This window comes from Parasteatoda tepidariorum, chromosome 2 (genome assembly GCF_982258835.1).
Source record: "Parasteatoda tepidariorum strain Cologne lab strain chromosome 2, Ptep-v5.0, whole genome shotgun sequence".
Taxonomy (NCBI): Eukaryota; Metazoa; Arthropoda; class Arachnida; order Araneae; family Theridiidae; genus Parasteatoda; species Parasteatoda tepidariorum.
The window spans coordinates 34,982,129-35,006,915 of record NC_141756.1 but is presented as its reverse complement, the minus strand read 5'-3'; the positions used below and the strand labels follow the sequence as shown (position 1 = coordinate 35,006,915).

The 24,787-nt window shown below is 30.0% G+C and overlaps 1 protein-coding gene across 1 annotated transcript; it reads left to right on the top strand.

Moving 5' to 3' along the window:
• Window positions 1-1,886: 1,886 nt before the first annotated feature.
• Window positions 1,887-11,211, top strand: LOC147815176 (uncharacterized). The gene is made up of 2 exons (XM_087156542.1): window positions 1,887-1,892; window positions 6,499-11,211. Exons 1-2 carry the CDS (start codon window positions 1,887-1,889, stop codon window positions 11,209-11,211), a joined length of 4,719 nt encoding a protein of 1,572 aa, XP_087012668.1.
• Window positions 11,212-24,787: the final 13,576 nt, after the last annotated feature.

Genomic DNA, 24,787 nt, shown 5'->3' with positions numbered 1-24,787 from the left:
TTAGGTTCAAAATTACAAGGCTAAGGAGTTGAACATTGGTAGCCGTAAATTCAAATTTGGGTCGACTGCTAAACGACGGTTAGAAATTAAAGAAGGATGGACTATGCAGATCTTACCGATAATTTGAATAAAAATTTATTAAAAAATTAACAATAATTGAAAAATTAACAATAAAAATTAAACAGAACAGAAAAATCTCTCTATTAATAATAATAAAAAAAAAATATTAAAAACCACTGACACAGTCGCTGTTTTGGATGCTCAACTTAACGTTACATTTTGTTTTGTTGGGCAAAAACTATACGACTTAGAATCTGGACACTACAAAGGTGTGTATAAAAATATAAAGGAACGAACAATGAAAAAAAAATTAATGCAACTTCTTATAATTCGTTAGCAAATTCTTAACTGTTAAACTTTGCAGGGAAAAAATACCATACAGGCTGCTCCACAGTTAGCAGGAGTGTAACTTCTTCGTTAAAATTTGGTGTATTGAAAAGGACATATTTATTTATGAACTTAACGGAGTTTTTTTTTTTCGAAATTCCAATTTGTTTGAAAGTGATTATAATTTTAAGTGTTATATTTACTTTTTAATTTGCTTTACGGTACAATTTGCTTTGCTGCCCAAAATCTGTAAAACTTAAAAACGTGAAGTAATGAAAGTATGTAGAAAAAAGTACAGGGGATATGATGAAACAAAATAAATTTTTTGTAGAAAAAAAATATTGATCTATTGCTCCTTGAAATGCTACTACGGAGTAAAAAATTGCCGTGATGAAAGAGCTATGAACTTAAAGCAAATTTTGTTTCAAAGTTCCAATTTATCCGAAAAATATTGCAGATTTAAGCTCTTTTTTTGTGATGTTTCATCATTTTTTTGTTTTAAATATTGACTATTTATCTGCAGAAAATTTGTTTTTCTCCATGGAATCTAAAATGGTATACCTACAATTGACGTTTTGGGGGTATATCGCTCCTGATTGGTTGCTGTAACGTGGCATTTTTTTACGATAGCAACTATTCCTTCCATTCTGTTTCGAGTAAGCAAAGCCCGTCAAGTATCGATTTCCAGTGACATATTCGATATTTTTTCACTCTGATTCCCTTACAAAAATTTCAATTCTTTCACGACTTATTTCTTACCTACTTATTTCTTCTTACTTTCTTTCTACTTATTTCTTCTTCTTACCTACTTACCTTCTTGCGACTTATTTCTTACTTACGACTTATTTCTTCTACCAAAGACAGGCACACCGCCATGTAGAACATAAATAAACTAATTATGTATTAAGTTGCCAGGTTCACGAAGCAAAAATATAACATGTTTACAAAAAATGTACAAACAAATAAAAAATCTAAGTTAAGTAAAACACCAGTAAGTGGATGCGAAAGAATTATATTTCATCAAACTCGATGCACGATGCGACACTGTATTTAATTAACTTCGCTGTATTTAATTAACTTGTTTTTAACTAATTAATTAATTAGCATTTTAACTTTTTTGGAGAAACTTAGCTAAACTTTAACACGCCATTTTGCTTAGAAGCGATCAGTTGGCACTGACGTCATAGATCACATGTGTGGGTATCTGTGATCTTCTTCTTGAAATGGAAGTACCCGATTCTTTATTTTGCAGGTGGCGCTGACGTCATAGGTCCCTTGTGTGGGTATCTGTGATCTTCTTCTTCTTGAAGTGGAAGTACCGGATTCTTTGTTTTACAAATTGACGTGGAGAGAGAGTTCGTTTTGTTATGAATAGCATTGCATCAGAATGTTCTTACATAAAGCTACAGAAATTGTATATTTTGAAAACAAAGTGTTTTGTGTTTTTGTGGAAAATATCGAAGTATGAAGGAAAAAATACTAATGAATGAGATGGAATTATGGGGGTAAGCGATCTCTCCTAAAACGTTACAAATAAATTTAGGAAATATCAAACTGATAATTAAAGAATGTTTCAATGAATCTGAGATTTCCGTCCCCTTTAAAATGTCTAACAATATTTGATGACTCTATTGACCTAATTTTACTTTTTATCCTTGATTATTATGGATAGTTTATAGTTATTACTACTTCTTAAGAATAAATTTTGCTTTTATAAAAATAAATTTAATGTCATTTTTTTTATATTTTAATTTGCAATGAAGCTTTAAAATAAAGAATTTTTAAGGAAATACTTTTAGAATTCGATTTTTTTTAGAACGTTAAAATAGTATCAATTTTCCTTTCTTTTTTGAAAAATGTAGCTCTGCGATCTTTTTCACGACATTTTAAAAATAAAATTCTCTTCACTTCCTTTTAATGCTTTTTAGACAACAAAAAAATGTTAAGCAAAAAATAAAGGTTCAGGGGCAAAAAGCTTTTTACGCTCTTATCAAAAGAAACTGAAGGAATTAAATGACATTATTGAATCAGATATTTTTTTTGTTTGAATTATAGAAAAAAAAAAGTAAAAGTAGAAGTAAAAACAAGATTTATCCCATACATAAACATACTATTTCTAAATTGCATTGCAATGGCATATTCAAATTTAAAACAAGCTAGAATCTTTTTTTTTCTAGCTTTAGGAGCAAATAATAATACATTGAAATAAAACATAATACAATAATCATTATAAAAACAAAACCTTTTTAAGTCACTTAACTAGTTTAATAATAACTATTATATTTTTTCTAAGTGCGTAAAACTTTATTGACGAAAATAAATGAAAACTAGTTTTTAATTCTAAATGGTTAAAAATTGTTAGTAATCCTTAAGCATTTTTCTTAAGCAATCGTTGACGGAAACTTTTGTCATAAATTAATCATTAGTTCAGTCGAAATGTCCACAAATTTGTTCATTTTAATTTGAAATTATTTAAATAAATTAAATAAATTATTGGTCATAAGAGGGTTACTGTGATTAATTTTTAAATTATTTCCTTGCATTTTTAAATAAAGAAAAGCTCTTTAATTTAAGAAAAATGATTAAATAAAATGTAATTGTTAAACTTAAGCCAATAACAATATAATTTTAATATTTACACTATTAAAAATTTATGTACATTTTACATTAGCGTATCTAGCGCATTGCACTTTGGAATTTTAACAAGAGATTTAAACTAAATTAGCGCCTGTATTAAAAAATCATTACATGCACTTTTCTTGAAAGATTTAATGGTTATAAAATACGGTATTCTTATTTAAAGAAGAAGTAAAAATGATAAATATGTTTTTCATGTATCATTAATATCATTAATTACTTAAGGATCATTAAGAATAAAATCTTATTACCTAAATTACCATTTCTCGTTTTTCAATTCCATTTTTTTGCAATGTATTCTTTACAATAAAATTGTTTAATAGAAGGAAATACATTTTTTATTAGGTTGGAAATATGTTTTTTCATGATAATTATTTTCAAAAAAATATTACCTTTATAATCACATAATTCTTTTTGAAGTAAAATATAAAGATTTATCATAAAAATTAAAAAAAACAAAAAACTGTCACGAAGCGTATTTTTTCTTTAAATAATCAGTTTAAATAACTAATTTGCAAAGATTCCATTAAGTACTTAAGAATGATCTCGAAAGGAAAAGAAATAAGAGAATAATTAAAAGCTTAGTGAAAATAAATAGCTTAGAGTACAACTACGATATAGCAAACAGATAAACAGAATTTTTATTTTTATTTATTTAGTAGATTAAAAATAATGTTTATTTTTGTTATATAAATACTGCCAGAAGGATACGTAATTTAATGTCCATTTACAGTTTTACATTAGTTTATATTAGTTTTACATTCATAACGGACCATGCCCGATTTTCACGCTAAACGGTAAAGTTCCATAAATGTACGATATTAGAGTATTGGATATTTTCACGGGCAGAGTCCGTTTATACACGCAAGATGTTCATATCTACAACTAAGCTGCCTATTTTTTTTCACTGTCATATACCTTCATATGAAAGCTTAAGAGGAAACGCCTAATTTTCTACGTTAAAACTAATATCATATCAACCGTAATAGAATATCAGCACGACTAATTTTTATTTTTTATTTGCAATTTAATATTTATTTTTACTTAAAATTGAAAAGCCAAAAGGAAGAACTGCTTAAAGGGTATAGTAGTGAGTTTTTCAAAATCAGAATAGAAACATTAAAAGGCTTCTTACATACTATGGTTACATGCGGCGACAATTGCTAAACATGTTTCCAAACATATTGAAACCAAGATGGCGAATGGTTAATCACAACCAAATATAATTATTTAAAATCAGCATCAAGGGGTATAACCATAACACTGCTAAAAATAACCTTAAAGACAGTACTTAGATCAGTGACGTTAAGATACCAACGCCATTACGACGGTTAAAACAAGGATAAATTATTCCTTTAATATCGTCAAAAAAGCCAGCTAAACATTACGTCATAATAAGGAAATAGTTCGATCATGTATTTTTAAACCTCGAAATCAAAGTTATTTTTCTTTTAGAATTAGGTGTTCTGAATGTCACTTAACACCTTCATCATTTAAGCTTTTACAAATGAAATCAATCAATATTTAACGACGATTTTAATTTTGATTGACTACATATTCGAAGGCCAAAAATGCACTAAATATTCCTTATAGAAAGATTATAGATCTGCATAATATACGTTAAGAAGCAGTGGAATATTTCCATGGTAATGCTTGCTAAATATTTATTTGTTAGAAATGGTGAGTGTTAGCCTCTGTATAACAACTTCTGTATTTGTAATTCAGATTAGCTTTCAAAATTTAAATCCGAAATTTTTGAGGAAGGAAAACACGAAAGCTAAACACATTGCTTATTTCCCGTACAGTATAGAATACAAGTTAGTTTCCTTTCATTTTATACGACTTATTCATTTCCTTTTTAGTTTGTTTAAGCACCGAATGTTCATGACGGCTTAGTTACTCAGCTGTTACTGCAAAGGACTAGGGTTCAATCCTCAGTGGAGGCTTGAAGCCTATCCATCATCAGATTGTAGGGTACGAGTTTGTATAGCTAATGAAAGTTGCCTGTTCTTAATACTGACCGCATTAGCACAATCATGTTCGTATTTCCCCTTATTATTCTGTTACCTTTTAATCTGTTATGTCTTATCTCTTACTTATTTCCTCTTACTAATGTTATATTACAAATAGTTTTAATTTTTTTTTTACTTGGGATCTCTTACTTAGCAACTGTTCTTTTATAGTAGATGTTTTTTTATTTTATTAAAAATTTACGTGTTTTCTATTCAAAGTCAAATTACGAGTGTTTCGTAATTTAAGATCTGAATACTTTTTTTCCGTTAGGAATGTTTACTGCTTTTGACTAAAATTTTTATTGGATTTATATATATATATATATATATATATATATATATATATATATATATATATATATATATATATATATATATATATATATATATATATGTATATATATATATATATATATATATATATATATATATATATATATATATATATATATATATATATATATATATATATATATATATATGTATGTATATATATATATATATATATATATATATATATATATATATATATATATATATATATATATATATATATATATATATATACATATATATATATATATTGTTTAATACTACAGTCCACAGATGGCGCTATGCGCATCCTAATTAATTATTCTTTGAGCTTGAGAAAATAAATAGTGTATGTGTATCGATTCCTGTGTGTGGAGTGTTTCAATGTTTTCGATGTATAATTCAATATTCTAAGTTCATCTCCGATTCCAGTAAATTGTGGCAACTTCTAACTGAATTGTGAGATATCTAAACGTTCCACCTTTAATTTTATAGTTCCAAGTCCATACAACAACCGAGTCAGGTAAAAATTTATGAAACATTCTTTTTCCCGCTATTTGCTAAATCATTTGGTCAAGTCTCGCCGGAACCCAGCTGAAATATTCTAATTCAAAATTCCTGGCTTGTTGTTGTTTCGGCAAATATTTTTTCTAAAATATTGTCATAATTCAATAAAAAAGTAACATTCGAATTTTATTCATATATGCTAAGCTTAAAACGAAAGAAATGTCCGTAGTGTAATGTTTCAAATTCAAGTGTATTCAAAAGGGTTTAATCTGCTTAAATGTGCTTATTTGATCGATTAATTACTTATGTGCTAAATTACTGATGTATTCTGCCATTGTCATTCCTGTAATAATTTACAAAAAACTTTCGTTTTCCCCTTCCCTTTTATTATTGTTTTCTTTATTACTGTTTCGTTTTATACCGCTGTAATTCTTTTTGCAATTTCGCATTCTCCCCCGTTCACGTTCACAGGCGTCAGTGAATCATTTTGTTTGGGCTAGACAGTTAGACTTTAATAAACAGCTCTGTTCTGTGGTTTTGATTTAATAAATTATTTTTCTTATTCTGATATATTCTAATGGATATGGAAGCCTTGTTAAAGAAAAAAAAGAGTATTAAATCTTCGATTACTAAATTGCAAAAGAAAACAGAAGAGGAAATCGGGAATTTAAATAATGCGGGTTTATTGGCTCGTAAAAATAGATTTTTGGAATTTAGAACTGAGGCAAAAGATATTTTAGATTCTATTATAAGTATTTGCGAGGAAAAGGATGAGGAAACTTATTCTACGGAAAAGGACGACATTTTAGATGCGTTAGAGTCAGTACTTGTCGATATCGACACCCGGCTTTTGCCTCCCGTAGTGAATTCCAGTTTTGAGGTTAAAAACCAAAGTTCTGGCCAAGCTTCTGCCTCATCTCAGTTTGCGGAAGTGAAACTTCCTACGTTATCTTTACCTACATTTTCTGGTGCAAATGAGGAGTGGCTTGCCTTTTCCGATCTTTTTGAAGCTGCAGTCTCAAACAATCAAAATTTGACGGGAGCGCAAAAATTGCAATATTTAAAGGGGAGTTTAAAATCAGATGCTTTAAAAATCGTAAACTCTTTATCCATTACCAATGATAATTTCGAAATCGCTTGGAAATTGCTAAAAGATAGATACTTTAACAAAAGAGAAATTATGTCCTCCTTAATGAAAAAGTTTATCAATATAACGCCCTTGAGTGGAGAATCATCCACACAAATTTTAAATTTGATAGATTCCACTAAGGAATTCGTAAGAATGTTAGAGTCCCTGGAATACAAGGTTGATCCAACTACCGATACCCTTTTAATGCACATGATATTGTTCAAGCTTGATGCAAATTCAAGAACTTGGTTCGAGAGAACCTTTCAAACTGATGTCATTCCGAAGTTGGACGAACTGTTGCAATTCCTTGCAACACAAGCTAGATCTATCCCGAGTTCAACTACTAAGAGAAACATTCAAAGAAAGGTGACTTTGGTCGCGTCCAACGCCCAGTCACAATGTCCTCTATGTAATGGAGATCATACATTGTCGAAGTGTGATACGTTCTTAAAATTATCCGTTCAAGGTTGTTTAAATTTCGTTAAATCGAATAATGTTTGTTTTAACTGTTTAACTCGATTTCACAGTGTGAAAACTTGCAACAGCAAGTTTAGATGTAAAAGATGCAAAAAACCCCACCACTCTTTACTTCATATCGAAAATGTTAGCGATAGGGGAAAACAGGGTGCTATAAATAAGTCAAATTCTAGTGAACTTTCTATCAACGCTCCTGTGTTTTCGCCTACCCTTATTCCAAGTACTAGTCAATTAAGTGATAATTCTAGAGTGGTAGATGTTACATCGTGTATTTCGGGTGTGGGGCCAGACGTTCAAACTCTCCTCTGCACTGCTCTGATTCAGGTGAGAGATATTTGGGGTAACTATCAGACCTGTAGATGTCTTCTGGACAGCGGTAGCCAGGCTTCGCTTATTACAAATGAGTGTATTGAGAAATTGGGCTTGCAAAAGGAAAAGGCCAATGTTCGCATTTCGTGCTTAGGCGCATCCAATACGCGTACAAATGGGGTTGCTGAGATTCAATTCACTTCACATTTTTCATCTCAAAATTCCTTTCATGCATCCGTCTATGTGATTAACAAAATTGTAGGCATGATTCCACATCACGACTTAGATTCCTCAATGCGCGAATTATTTGGGGATATTTCTCTGGCTGATCCAGCATTTTACAAGAGTGCTCCGATTGATGTACTCCTTGGTGTTGACCTTACTTTGCCATTGCTAAAGGGTCAAACATTATCGTTAGGTAAGGATAAGCCATTTGCCATTCGTTCAGAACTCGGTTGGATAATTGGTGGTAAGGCAAATTCTGGTGGTCAAAATTCTCTACATGTCAATTATATTCAGTTAGAATCGGATCTTCTAATCAATAAATTCTGGGAATTAGATTCTGTACCATGCGTCAAACCCTTAACTTCTTTAGAAGAGGCTTGTGAAGATCATTTCGTAAAGACACATTCTAGGGATGAGAATGGCAGATACACAGTAAGGTTGCCCTTTCACACTTCTCCCACGCGGTTAGGTAATTCAAAACAAAATGCAATTCGTAGGCTAATCAGCGTGGAACGTCATCTCATTTCTAATCCTGAGAAATACAACCTCTATCGAAAATTTATGAAGGAATACCGTGATTTAAATCACATGGAACTGGTTCCGGACTCTGACATTAATAAAATCGAAAGTTTATACCTTCCTCACCATGGAGTTGTCAGAGACACTAGCTGCACAACGAAGCTTCGTGTAGTTTTTGATGCTTCCAGTAAAACTTCATCCGGATTCTCTCTCAACGATCTGCTCCTGGTTGGTCCAAGAGTGCAACCAGAACTTTTCCCTATTCTCATCCAGTTTCGACTTTTCAGTGTAGCCATTTGCGCTGATGTTGAAAAGATGTTCCGCCAGATTAAAGTTCATGAGGAAGACGTAGACTGGCAAAGAATTCTTTGGAGGGATTCTCCAACCGAACAAATAAAGGAGTATCGTCTTATTACCGTTACGTACGGTATGTCCTCAGCACCATTCCTCTCCACGAGAACCTTACGACAGCTTGCCATAGACGAACAAGAAAATTATCCAAACGCTTCAAGAGCCACCCTTTGTCATTTTTACGTTGATGATTTGCTGAGCGGGAGTGCAACAAAACAGGGAGCCATTCAACTGGTGTCCGAACTGCAGGAGATGATGAAGAGAGGAGGATTTTCTCTACGAAAATGGGTGTCAAATGATCCTGACGTACTAGCAACCATTTCGGAAGAGTTAAAGACCGTTGATTCCAAACACATGATAAACGACGACCAACCGGTCAAGATTCTGGGAATAGCTTGGCTTCCAGATGTTGACACTTTCACCTTTACCATCACCGTCAATGAGAGCGACGTATGGACTAAACGCAAGGTACTTTCCGAAGTCGCAAAAATCTTTGACCCCTTGGGCTGGTTGGCACCTACAGTTATCACTTCCAAAATCTTCCTCCAAGAGCTTTGGAGACATCATCTAGGCTGGGATGAGGAGCTACCAGACTCTCTGGCAAGTCAATGGAGAGTATTCCAAAAACAGCTTCCTCTACTTACAAATATCAAGATTCCACGCTATATCCTCATTCCACAGGCTACAGACGTACAAGTACACGGATTCTGTGATTCTTCAGAAAAGGCCTACTGTGCTGCTATATACATTCGTTCCAAAGATGCAAACCAAGTCGTGACATCTAGACTGCTAACTTCCAAGACACGTGTCTCTCCAGTGAAACCACAGTCTCTACCTCGACTGGAACTCTGTTCTGCCTTACTTCTGGCCAATTTGTTACAAGCCACCTTGCCAACACTAACTGTGCCAATCTCTGAGACATTTGCATGGTCTGATTCCAAGATCACACTGGCATGGTTGAAGTCCGAACCAAGAAGATGGCAACCGTTCGTAGCTAATCGAGTAGCACGAATTCAAGAGCTGACTCCTAACGTGCACTGGAACTTTGTGAGCGGTTTGGAGAATCCAGCTGATTGTGGAACGAGAGGGATACCACCAACTAAACTAGAAAAGTGCGACTTGTGGTTCAACGGACCTGATTGGTTAAATAGTTCTACCTTTCCTAATGGAAGGTTTGAAGATGATCCACAATTAAAACAAAACATGACTGCCGAAGCCAAAACAACCAAGCTGATCATGTTGAATGTAGTTGATGCTACTTTCAAGGCAGAGTTTTTTCAAACATTCTCGTCTTGGAACGAACTGAAAAGAGTAGTTGCCTATTGTTTTAGATTCATGAAGAACTGTTCTGTCGCTGCAGATAAAAGAAACAAATCCTTCTTAACAACGGCAGAATTGAATGAAGCCGAGAAGAGAATTGTCAAATTCATCCAACAAGATCATTTTCCGACGGAAGTCTCCTATCTTTCAACAGGCAAGCAACTTCCTTCGAATAACAAGCTTATTCCCTTGACTCCGTTCTTCGATGATTCCGGAATAATTCGTGTCGGTGGTAGACTGAAAAATTCATTGCTTCCAGAATCAAAGAAGCATCCCATCCTGCTTCCTAAAACCGACCATATTGTGAACTTACTTATCACGGATTATCACTTAAAACTTCTTCATGCCGGTCCGCAACTTCTCCTAGCAACTCTCAGAGAGAAATTTTGGATTCTCTCAGCCAGAGATGCAGTTAGAAGAGTGGTGAAAACATGTATCCCATGCTTCAGAAATCGTCCAAGGCTCGCCGAGCAAATCATGGGAGATCTTCCAGAGTCCAGAGTTTGTCCCTCTTCTATTTTCCAACGAACTGGTCTTGACTTCGCCGGCCCATTCTTAATACGGAGCTCCAAGGGAAGAGGCAGCCGCAATACTAAGTGCTACATATGCGTCTTCGTCTGCCTCGCAACGAAGGCAGTTCACCTTGAAGTCGTCAGCGACTTAACCTCAAAAGCATTTATTGCTTGTGTAAAAAGATTTGTGGCACGCAGAGGTAGACCCTCAGATATCTTCTGCGATCAAGGGACAATTTCTACGGAGCTAGCAGAGAGCTCAAAAAGGAGTTCATTTGTTCGGCAGTTGATGAAGGAAGATGCCCTTCAACAATTCCTGGTAACGGACAACATCGCCTTTCACTTCAATCCTCCATCTGCTCCCCACTTCGGAGGCATTTGGGAGGCTACAGTGAAATCGTTCAAATTTCATTTGAAACGAGTTGTTGGAGATGCTAGTCTCACCTTCGAAGAACAGGCCACGCTGTCATGCCAAATCGAGGCATGCCTTAACTCAAGACCACCAGTTGCCTAATTTTATTAATTGAAGTGTGCTTTATTGTCAATTGATTACATAATTATTGTTTAACTAAATTCATTAATTTTGAAACCCCTCCGTGTTTCAAGGGGGGCGGTATGTTTAATACTACAGTCCACAGATGGCGCTATGCGCATCCTAATTAATTATTCTTTGAGCTTGAGAAAATAAATAGTGTATGTGTATCGATTCCTGTGTGTGGAGTGTTTCAATGTTTTCGATGTATAATTCAATATTCTAAGTTCATCTCCGATTCCAGTAAATTGTGGCAACTTCTAACTGAATTGTGAGATATCTAAACGTTCCACCTTTAATTTTATAGTTCCAAGTCCATACAACAACCGAGTCAGGTAAAAATTTATGAAACATTCTTTTTCCCGCTATTTGCTAAATCATATATATATATATATATATATATATATATATATATATATATATATATATATATATATATATATATAAATCCAATAAACTATTATTTCATTTCATTTAACTAACAATAACAGACTTTTTACGGTAAAAAATATAGAGATTGGAAATAACTGCCGACATTTTTCAAGAGCTCAAAAGTAGGCCCCCATCTTCAAGACTTGTCAGACGCGAATGAGAAGAAACAAAAGTAGTTGGAAACATAAAACGTAAATTTGCCAACGAAAAATGAAAAATAATGGTGAGGAACAAAACTTAAGAAAATGTTAGCAGAAAGACAATATAATTCAAGATTAAAAAGTTTATTTTATAATTATCTTTATTTTTATTCTCTCTCTACTGAGTTTTTCCTAGTTTTGTTCCCCAACATTATTTATCATTTTTCGTCGGCAAATTTACGTTTTATGTTTCAAAACACTTTCGTTTCTTCTCATTCACGTCTGGCAAGTCTTGAAGATGGGGGCCTATTTGGGACCTGTAAAAACATGTCGACAGTTATTAAAATACTTTAAGTTTTGAATCAAGTAATATTTCACTGCTTCATTTCCTTCAGATTATTTATTTATAACTGTTTGACAGTTTTCAAGACAGACGAATTTTTGTCGTGAAATCTACACTTCTGATCCATATTTTTTTAATTTTATTTAATACTAAATTAAAATAGTAAGTTGTTTTTGTATTTTCAAAAAGTAAAAATTAGTTGCGCTATTATTTATTCCATAATATACTGGTTTGCGGGTTTTCACTAGTATGACAATTTTATGCATAATATTTTATTTATATTGTCAATTGGGTATACTATAGCCTACGTCACAGGTCGTGTTATTCCTACTAAATTTAACTAGTAAACAGCATTTTCTGCGAACCTGATTTCTAGCAACAAGTAAACATTAAATGAAGTGTGTTGTTATAAGTCGCTACTCGGCAGGTTGGAATTGTATTAGTCTAGTTCCTCTTGAAATAATTTATTTTGTTGTTTTATCTAAGTTTATGATTTTAGTAAACATATTTAAAACTCAGCTTATTAATAAAACTAAAAGGTAAATGTTATTCCTAGTAAAATTTTCGAAGTTGAAGTAGTTGTGTTTTTTTCATATTATACCCAATTGGATGAATTTATTACGTGATCATATTATTTGAATAAAAAAAATGAAAATATCATTTTGTGGAAATTTAAAATTTTTTTCACATTATTATTTTTTTTTTTTAACATTCGTTTCAATCGATGTCAAAGAAGGATAACGATGAATTTCTTTGACTTATCGATTGCTCACGGTCAAATAAATAAGCGTCGTATGAAACATCACAAAACTTTGATTCTTCTAAAACCTCTTAAAATGATATAAAGAAACGAATAAATCATCCTTCAAATAACCGAAAAAGAAGCGGACGTCCTCTTGAGTTTCAAAAAGAAACTGAAAAAGAAAACTGTGTCATTTATTAGAATATATTCTTTTTTTACTATACAACAAAAATGTTTAGTAATATTCTCATAAAATCAGATTTTCTCATATTTTTTTTGCTTTCAGAGTTTTGAAGTTAGCTCGTATAAGTCAGTTTATTTTAAAATGAATGTCATTGAAGTAAAGTATTGAGCCATTTAAAAAATCATGGAGATTAGTTACATCATAGGAGTGTGGGAGGAAGAGTTATCGACAATGCCAACCTTCATCTATCAAAATGTACCGCAAGATTGAATCAAGTTAGCATGTCTTATATACCAGTGAATTGATGTTTAATTTTCGTAGTGGTAGTTACGCCGCAGGATCATTACATGTTATATAAAGTATTGTAAAATGGAGCATAATTTTTTTTAAACATTCTTATATTAATATACCATGGTATTTCAGAGAAAGAGGGGGAAGAAAGGAGAGAGAGAGAGAGAGAGTGAGAGAGAGAACTATATAAAACTATGAACAGGATGATTATTAGCTTACTTATTATAAATTAAGCGGGAAAAATACATAAAAATTTATACAAAATGAAGAAAAAATATCAAAGAATTTTCTGATGGTTTGTCCTCTTAAGATTCTTGTATCAAAATATTGAATTTTGTTTTCTTAAAAATATAAAAGTTTCAGCTTAATATGTCGAGCACGGCGCATGACTCAAAACGTATTGTGACGTGCATGGTCATGTGAGCTTGTTTGATCAGTTTAATGGATTTGCTCACACCTATCAAAATATTTCCTAAAATACTAATATTTTGACTATTTTAATGAAATAATTTGTTTAAATTATCTAAGAAAAAAAATCGCAACGGTACTTTCACTCTAAGTATGATTGAATTCGCCATTTATTTATTATTAATAATTTTTTAATAAAGTTTGCATTTGAGACAACACTTGAGACTACTTGCATTTGAGTTATTGACAATTTTTTTGAACAATTAGAAATAAATGTAGGCATGGCAGTCAAAGAATATTCTCAAAATGAAGATAATCGAAGAATTTCGGCTACTACTCTAAAAGTTATGAGGCGCCACATGAGAGTAGATCGACAAGAAAAAGGGCTCAACTAGCTCTTGAAACTGCTGAAAATGGTGAAGAAGAAGCATCTTACGGACCTGGTATAAATGTACTATAGTTAGTTGCAAATTTTATATCCTCTTTAAAATTGTTCCTTTTTTAGAGAATTTTATTGCATTGTTTCCTCTTAAAAGTCAATATAATATAAAAATAATATTATGCAACTCACGAAATCGCAATTAAGGTTACTTTAATCTAAGAGAAATGCAATTTTCATATATGTTTCGAAAACAATGCTACAACAGCAAAAATAATTAAGAGCAAAAATAATTTGAGTTGTTATTTTTGCCAACAACAATTACTTATATTATTAGCAATACTGCTTTATTGGAAATATTTAAGATAAATTTAAAGGTCTAAACACAAGCATAAATTATTTTATTTCAACCTTGCTAAGGTAAATATTGTTGAAATGATAAAAGTTTTTTAATTGGATAGTTTGATTAAGTTTTTTGCTTGCCTTAGATTGACATCATAAATTCTCTTAGGGAAAATAATATTACACGCGCAACATGACAGCATAGCATGGGTAGAAAAAAATCCCCATTTTTTACGTGTAATAAATACACAAATACACTTTTTTTTTATAAGACTTTATAAATCGCTCCTAAAATAGGAAAAAAATTTTAAATCAAATTTCCCTAACTCTTGAGATTTGAATTCAGCAAATGCTATTTTTTAGAAAACTCTTTTTGCTTTGAACACGATTTTTTTTAATATTCTTACATGATATTAACTTTTCTTGCAACTCTTGGGAGACCATATCTTTAAGGTTACTTCTCATAATGCTTCGATTTTGACTTATCTCTAGATATTTCAATAAAGTATAACAAAAAGCTTTTATTTAAGATTTGCAGTTTAAAATTTTGTAAAAGCAAAGCAGTTTTTTTTATTGTATCATCCTGTGGGCGGATTAAATAAGATTTTAAACCACAACATCCGCAGTAAAACTTTTATTTTTAGACATGCATTATTATGTAAGTTGATAAAGGAAAGAAATCTTGTTTTTTTCTTCATATATATATATATATATATATATATATAGCATAATAAATAAAAGCAAAAAAACACGAAGAAAATTAAGAAAAACAATAAGTTTTATTTATTGCGCATAAGCTGCAAGTAAATAGAACTCATAAAATAAGTTCAAAATGTAGAGGAAAACCGGGGAAAAAATTACAGAACAATGAAAAAAGGGGAAAGAAAGAAAAATAATAATGAAAATAACAAAAAACGGAATAATCGTGTGAGCTTATGAAAAGATTATATCTTTTATTTTCCGGATTTTTTAAAATTTTTTAAAAATTTTTTGACTTTTTTTTCCGGTTTTTTGTTATTTTTATTATTATTTTTCTTCCCCCCCCCCTTTTTTCATAGTTCTATAATTTTTTACTTACCATATATAACTTATTCCATAGTAACTTCTGTGTATATATATTGTTCTATATTTAGTTTAATCTCAAATATCGATAAATATCGATATCAAATAAAAAATTTTTCGATACAGTACTTATTATATTGATACCGTACTATTCAAACCTCATCTACGTTGACAGATTTTTGTTTAGTTTATTAGTCTTTTAAGAAATAATGAGATTTGGATGAATTGAAGCCAAATTTGTTGATTTGAATTGTTGATAGATAACAGGTTTCGTTTCAAATTAATTGTTCTGTTAAAAAAATAAATTCAATCTCAGAGAAAAGAAAATTTCTTTATAGATAACAGCACATAGAAGGTAACAAAAAAGTTTGTGACTCTTTAAATATTATATTAGAAGTAGGAAAAAATTTGGCATATTTCAATTGTTTAGTAAAAAAAAATCGAAGAGACGAATATTATTTATTGTATTTTATTCAAACAATTTATTTTCGAGAATCCTTTTTACATCATCAGAAATAATTTTTTTCCTGAAAATCGAATCTTTTTTTTTCCAGAAATTTTTTTTTTTTTTGATATCGGTGTGAATGTTTAAATGTCAGTGCATTTTTATAATTTTTATTTTCAATTTTGATTTCTGTACGAGTTACTGAAAAACTTTTATTTCAAAAATACTCGCATTTTATCAAATGTTGGTCTTTGCAGCATGAGAAAGAGCACAAATGTAGAATGCTCAGCAAAAACCACTCTCAATCGATATTTAAGGATCCATTGTCTAAAAGTTATACACATTTGCAGTCGAACTTTAAATGATAAAGGGAGAAAAAATGCAAACTCCATTGAAATTTGTCGAATGAAATTGGCATGATAAAACAGAAACCAATTTGATTGTTTGAGTTTTAAAATCAAACATACCTTATAAAAATATTTAATACAGTTTACAGATTTTTGAAAACTAAAATGTAAAAATCCTTGTTACACAACTAAAAACATACATGCACATTTCTAACTGCTAACTTTAGTTTCTGCAGATAAATGATTTGATTTGATGTGATTCAATTGGAAATATAGAGACAATCAAAAAAAGAATCCTTTATTAAGCAACATGAAGTGCATCCAAAAACAACTTGCAATCTCTTCCAAACAAACGACAGTCTCGTTCTGTTCTAGAATTTTTTTAATATATATATACATAAAAAAAGACACGTGACATTTTGATATGGCATTTGCATGCTTCATTATTCAGTTATTTTTCTTGTTTTCGTTCACCTTGTTAGATTTTATTCTTAAGAAGTCCTGACACCAAGTGCTCTTCCGATGCCTATCGAAGAAACAACAATTCATGCCTAGACGCTTTGCACGCAACAACAGCAACAACAATCCACTCTTTCACAATTTTTACATTCCCAGCAAACTTTGCAACCCCTATTCTATATCATGCATTTTCAGCTTCTTCTTCTTCTTCTTGATATCTTTATCACCCGTATAAATTTATCGATTAAATTTTCAAAACTTGCATATTGAAAAACACTCTATAGTGTGGGGAAAAACCGCAAGTTAGTATGTGTTATAAAAGCGTTCTAACAAACATATATCTTTATCTAAATCCTAAACTATATATTAACTAAATATTAAACTATTAACAAAATAAATAAAAGATTAATTTTCTCTATATTTCCCATAAATTATCATTTTGAATTTATAATTGAAAAGGAAATTAAATTTTATTACGTTTGGAATGAAAAATTCAACCAATTCTTAAATTTTAATAAAAAATTAAATTCCCTCCATGTATGTATATTCGCAAAAACATTATTATGCTTTCAGATTATATTTTTACAATAATGAGAAATAAGCATAAATATTTTATTGGTAAATTATTTTTTTAAAATTGTGTAAATAGTGAATAAATGATTTCATTTTCCAAAAATAGATAAATTAAAATTAGATAAATTAATTATTAACAAATTAATTAATGAAAATTATATCATTTATTTATTCAATATTTATTATTACATTAATTATTTATATATTATTATTTATATATTATTTATATATTATTATTTATATATTATTATTCATATATTATTATTTATATATTATTATTTATATATTATTATTTATATATTATTATTTATTTATAGAAATGAATATTAAACAATATTTACTATTAGTTCCTTTTAATTTCTTAAAAACTAATTTTGAAACTCGTTTTAAAACTCTTCTAGAGAAAAATAAATTCATTAAGACTTTTTTTAAGAGCTTAAACTCTTAACGTGGCATTTAAGAACAAATAAAACTAACATTTTTGTGTTTCGGAACTTGCATTTTATGCCTTTTTACAAAACAATTTTTTGAATTGAAAGAAAATATTTTTAATTTAATAACATTTAAGATAATTCATTTATGTATGAAAAAAATACATTAATGTCATTTTACTTATCTTATTGGATAGATTTTGATTTAATGAAGGTCTTTTTTTATTACGTAATATAATTAATATCTTTTACATGACAAAATTGCAGACTTTTTTCATAAGTGCTAAGCTAGTTCTTCTATTTATTAGTCGTGTATGATTTTTCATGACTTGTAATATTGTATACTTAAGAAAAGAAATATAGTTAGCTAGTTTAATTATTTATAACCTTTACTTTTCACCCCAAAAGAACTTATATAAAAACCATAAATGTAACGGATAAAGCTAATTGTGCTGGCAACGTTTGTACTTATTGTTTAAGATTCTGAAAATATTCAGTAAATGAATTGCGATTATTAGTTTCCCGCGTCCACTTGCAAATAAAAAATATATAAACGCATAAATAAAAATTTTAGAACTTTGTTTTTCAAGTGGATAAGAATGTTTCTTTCGAGTGAAATAAAAGTTTAAAAAAAATTCTATTTTTGCTATAGAAGGTTATTTCGAAATTGATGACTCTTTGCTATTTGCTTTCGGTAATTACTTTCTTCTTATGCAAGAAAAGTTTCCAGAATTTTTGTTTAATTTTATTATTTTTCTCCTTTAGTAATTTTATTAAGTCTGTTAGTTTGTAGAAGTCTGGAAGTGGGAGAAATTTAATACTAATTATTTAATAAGCTCCCGCTTGAGTTAATATTCATAGTAACAAAATGTAGAGATGCATGGATTAGTTGTTGCAAGATATAAATTTTAATATTTATGTTTTTATTTTGAGCCTCTTAGTCAATTTAAAAAGTACATGTAACGCTACTTAGAGGTGGCTATAGTGATCTTACGTTTTGAATTTGTCCCATATGAAATTTTGTTTTAGTTTCTTGAGTATTACTACATTTTTCTTGGTGAAATCCCGCAACTTAAATTTACTCTACTTTACGACTATCCAGAGAACTTAAATCTCTACTGGGTTTCATGACTAATGACAATAAGAATTTAAATAATTTTCTGTTCAGTATATCTATAATTTATTGTTATCTTATGCCAAAGTTTCGACCTTTTATCTATTAGTTTTGAAGTACAGTAGAGCTACGATTATCCGAACGCTGATTTACTGGAGTTCTCAATTATCCGGATCGTTAAAGGATCTTGGGTTTTTCCCACTTTCTTCAAAATTAAGAAAAAAATTAATTATAATCATCGGAAATGTTTTTGTTAGTTTTAGAATATCTGAATAGAGTCGAAAGATGACTTCTTTTATCCTCGGTGAGCTTTAAAAGAACCTCACACTCTATCCCCCCCCCCAGTTTCAATGGGAGTATCAAGTAGTATCTGATAAGGGTGCAGGTTTCAACTGAAATTAGAAAAAAAAAAGAATACTTTTGAGCATGCCGTTTGCAATATGCTATAACAAGCACTACTGCGATTGCGTCCTGGATTAGGTGTGGAGTTGACATACTTGAAAACATTCTCATGCTATTTTTTAAAGTTATCCTATTATCCGGAACGGCTTTGGTCCCGACAATAAGCATTTTAATGTATATTAATTCTAAATGAATGAAAATACACGTTTTAATCATATACTGACCACTACAAGCAGAGATTACGTAGCATATCTTAAAATAGAATTAATTTACCGCTATCTCTTTCATCGCAATGGACGAAATAAATCGTTTTTCAGGAATATTCACTTCGTGCTATTGTTGTATTAATGAGTATTCTTATTAGTTATTATTATTTAAAGGAAAATAAGAAATTCCCTATTTGTTTCAATTTTAGTATAGCGGGGAAACTTAGTCCTGAGCGTGGGACAAAGGCGCATTATTATCATGATGAATTTTTGACTACTTCCTGTTAGATACTGTGCTCAGGTTTCAACTGGAGTTCTGTACCAATAGAAACTAAAATTGTTTTCTCGATAGTGCAAGCAAAATTTATTACCACTTATCGCCAATAAAATATTTTTTCTAACGTGAACATAGTTACAGACACAAAACCGGAAAGAAGCATTTATAATAAAATAAAATAAAAATTTTAAAACTACGTTTTTTAAGTTGGATAAAAAATTAATACTTTTGCCAGACCTAAAAACAAAATTAGTTTTATTACTTTTATGATAAACGAACTATCGAAACTTAATTACTGTTGAAATATACTGGTTCGGGATAGCCTGGATGGTAGGGCATTGGGCCCATGTCCAAGTTCGATCCCCGCCGGCCGAAGACTCTTTGTGTAGTGAATGGTGACTGATGCACGTTAAATCTGTCAAGTCGCAAAGTCCTCTATGTTCCCATAACAAATCAGGACCTCTAGGGGTAATGATCCAGGAGTTTCCTTGTCTTCTGGATTGATTCAAAATTACAAGGCTGCGGAGCTGAATATTAGTAGTCGTAAACCCACAAATTGGGTCGACTGTTCAATGACGGTTATAAAAAATAAATAAATAAAATATAAAAAAATATACTATAATCTAAGACTGACAAATAAAAGCAATTTTCGCCATTTTAGTATCTTTTTGGTATTTTTCAAAATTTTTGTTTAATTTAATGACTACTTTTTGTTATTTGTGTATTTAAATGAGGATATTAGATTAATTTGCTTTTTCTAAGCAACAAGAAAAAAAAATTATTAAACACCAGTTTCTGAAGATTTCTTTTTTCAAAGTTACTTTAAAAATTTTGCTTATGCATCGTATCTAATTATTTTCATGTGTTAAACTTTGACATTAAATTAATTAATTGGAGTTTAATCTTCGCTCAGCAATTCAATAATTGAATTCTATGTTCATTTACTCTATTGTTTACAGTCATCTTGAAAATTGGGTATTAGTCAAACATGTAAAGTTACTCATTATATGTAAGGGGATGGTAAAGTTCACCTGATTAAAATTTATTTCAATACAAGTTCAAATAATTTCAAATGATTGAGTACATTTAAGGCTGCATAATTAAATTTAAAGTATTTAGTCCATGCAGCATGTTTGATGCTTTGTCACAAGTGTAAATTTCGCTATTATTATTTCAAAACATTTCAGCTTCAATATTTTACAGTAAATTATGGAATAAAGCGTGAAAAGTATGGAAATTTTATGCCTTTATGGGATTATTTTGAACTACAACACAGAATTTAAATTTTAGTATTTCCGCTTTTGTTTATAGAATGTAATTTTTCTCAGGTATATATAATCATAATTATCAAAATATTTAACTTTTTTGCTTTCTACGTTTATACATTAATGGTGTTTTTTGTTCATATGGTAATTAAAATGAGCTTCAAATTATTTGCTGAAACACTTTCATTACTCCTAATTCTGAACTATGTTGAGAAAAGAATAATTGTTTTCAATTAGACTGATCGTAATTAAATTTTTCGAAAATTTTAATAAATGAAAATCCAATTACAATATTTTCTAAACGATAATCGTCAGCTGAAATAATATATCATAACGTGTTATGTTGTGGTGTTATTTTCAATTATTTGTAATGATTTACATGTTACAATCTACAACGCCATCTGTTGAACAAGTTTTGCATTAAAACCGGGAAATTTAGCGAAAAAATGTGTTCTCACTCATGAATTAGCTACAAGAATTATCTTTTTCACCTTAATGGTTTATCAGTTATAAATTTTTGAAATCCGTTTATTTACTTAAAGCAATATGAAAAAGTAATTTTAGTGCTATTTAAAATTGAATATAATAAAATAAAATTGACTAAATAAAATTGAAAATTATTTAAGGGTAATAAATAATTATAAAAGGTATTAAAAAATCTGCCATGCAGATACTTTAAATAAAAATTAAGATTTTCAAAATATCTTTTAGCAGAAATTTAAAGAAAATGGTGGTTTCTGATGAAAATTTTAATGTAAATTTTGAATTTAATTCCTTACGAAATTTTTTTAAAATATAGCATGTAAAGGTTTTATGTCTATTTGTCTGCAATTCCAAAACAAGCACGCATATTTGCAACATGTTTCCAGCTACAATTATTCTTTTTAAAGCCATCTAAACTTTACTTGGTTCCTTTTTCTCGGGAAATAATAAAAAAAATTAAAATGCATTGTTTCAAAACAAATTTTTGGTAGGAACTATCCAATTTAAGCATACATTTTCATAGAGTGAAAATGCAAAACTTGCTGATAATTTTCGGATGGAATTTCAACTTCTGGTATTTTCTTACTTTTCCTAAATCCCACGCATTTTGTAAAACATGTTTGCTTATTGTCTCAAAACGTATAAAATTATTTACCTACTTCATCTTTCATTATTTAAAAAAATAGAAACAAACAGATCTTAAAAGAAAAAAAAACCCTCCTAGTTTTATTGAGATTACAGGCCTCAAAGTTTCCGAAAGAATCTAATACTAAACGCGTAAATAGGATTTGCGACTTATCACAAAGCTATGAAAAATCTATATTTAGGTTCAGCGCTCAGTTTCAGGGACTCAACACACTGTAAAAATAAACTGTAAAAAAGAACTTCAATTGTCACTGTGTAAGAGTTTAATTTTTATAAACAAAGAAACATTTGCTTTAGAAATTGGAGAGTAGTTTTTTTTCCCTTCTGTCTTTAGTTTTGGAAGGGTATCTGTTTAGAAATATAAAGCTCGCCTAAAAAGATTTAAAATAATGACCGATATTTCAACAAACGAGAAATAAACACTTATTATATAAATTTATTTTAAGATATTTTGAAACACTTAATCAAAACTTTTTTTTATAGAACAATTGAATCTTGTTATTGTCATATAGGAAATTAGAAAGCGATTTCTTAAATGTATTTGTAATCATCAATTAAAAAATTGTTTCTTTATTAATTCTCAAAATATAGATGTGGCATTTAACGTTTTTTTTTGAAGCTCTGTCGCCAAGGAAAATAAAAGAGCCATAGTTAGTGCCTTACACTTGAAGCAATGCGGTTAGTTTAAACTATTGATAAAATCTTGCCATAAAAAATTATCAGGGCTAAAGAACACGCAAATAACTTGAATATTATAAAAGTTATTATACTTTTTTAAAAATCTCCAATTTGGCGACATTTTTCCACCTAGATGAAAATTATCAAAATCACTGCCTTATTCTCTGTTTTTGCAAATTTTCATGAGGCCAGATAATGCAGCATGTAAGTCAGTCTTTAAATATTAAAAAATTAGACTACAAATGCTTTTCATTTTCACGAACTGTGTTTTTTCTCCATGTTGACGCTTTGCGCTGTTTTCAAAATAAGCGCAGACAGCGCAGACTTTAGATAGGCTAAACTTGATATAGCAGTCATGAGTAACAGTTGCAAACTCACAGCAGTTGTAAAACTGGCATATTAATCGGAAAATAAACATCATTTCATATTACGACGGATCCTTCGAAAAACAGCCTAAGCTCTTTTTTAGTGTTGCAGTCTAAGAAAAAACCATTATTCCTATGGAGAGAGCCTGTTTTCATCTAAATGCACGCTAAATAGATGCCCAACTCCCAGCACGAATGCATATCGCATCATCGAAACTGAACACACTTCTTTTTGCTTGCTTTCTAAAATCACGAGAAATGAGGAAAACAAAACTCAATAATCAATTAGTAATAAGAATTATTAAAATGATATCTAAAAATCGTAACAAATGTACGCTTTTTTGTTCGCAATGAAAGGAACTGATATTGTTTCTTGCAAATGATATTCTTCTCCAGCGAATCAAAAGTAAAAATACCTCATTTCGCATTTGATTTGTTAAGGACATGTCAGCATAAGACGCGCCGATTTGAGTGGTCCAATCAAATCCAATGCTCCAGTAACGTCATATCAAATGTTGTCCTTTTTTATCGAAATATGTCGCCAAGTCTAGGATTCTAGCAAGACTGCGACACTATAACCTTTTTTTAAAAATAATTCTACAATATATATGGTAAAAGATAGCGCGAATTTAATTTTTGTCTGATGTGTTTAACTTTTAAATGCTTTTATATTGTTTTGAAAGCATATTTGCACAATTTGATAACGAAATAAAATGGAATTATATGCAGCCGCGAATGTTTATTTAAATCCTATATTGCAATGATCTTTTCTTAAATTGCAACGGTGAATAGTAAGTAGCTTTGAAGCACTTGGAGAGGTGAAAAAAGCAATGCAAGACAGGCTATTCCCACAGGCGGCATCCTTCTATGATTTTGGCACACAAAAGCTTGTAGAATGTTTGTATACATGTTTAACAAATGTTTATAGAAATATGGACTGTTTATATAAATATGTTTTCATAAATATGGAAACTATGTAGAAAATAGATAATCATATAATAATTTATATAAAAAAATTTCGAAAAAAAATCTGTTATTGTTTATTTTTTATAATAAATCAGACTACCAATTATACTATTCTACTAACCCTTCAAGATATTAATCTTTATTTAAAATGTTGTAAGTTATAAAGTTATCCTTTAGCATCTTTAAAATAAAAACAAAGAATATTCTCCTAAAGTATTATACATTATAAGAATCAGAAATATTCTTGCCCTTCAAAATGATGTAATAAATATTCTGTATATTATATTCACTATCCTAACTCCATTCAAATATTGAAAAAAAAAGTGTTATAGAAAAACTACGTTAGCCAATAAAATGAAGTTGCTTCTATGTTGAATATGTATATATTTTTGATTACTTTCAAACTTAAGAAAATCTTCAAAAAATATCTTATCGTCTTTCTTTGTTTGAAGAAAAAAATGTTAAAAAAATTTAACGAAACAACTTGACAAGCAGATGAAGGTTAATATTTGAAGTTGTGTTTTAGAAAAATGTATTACGTTTATATGAAAAATAAATTCTGCGCCGTTTAAACTTAGT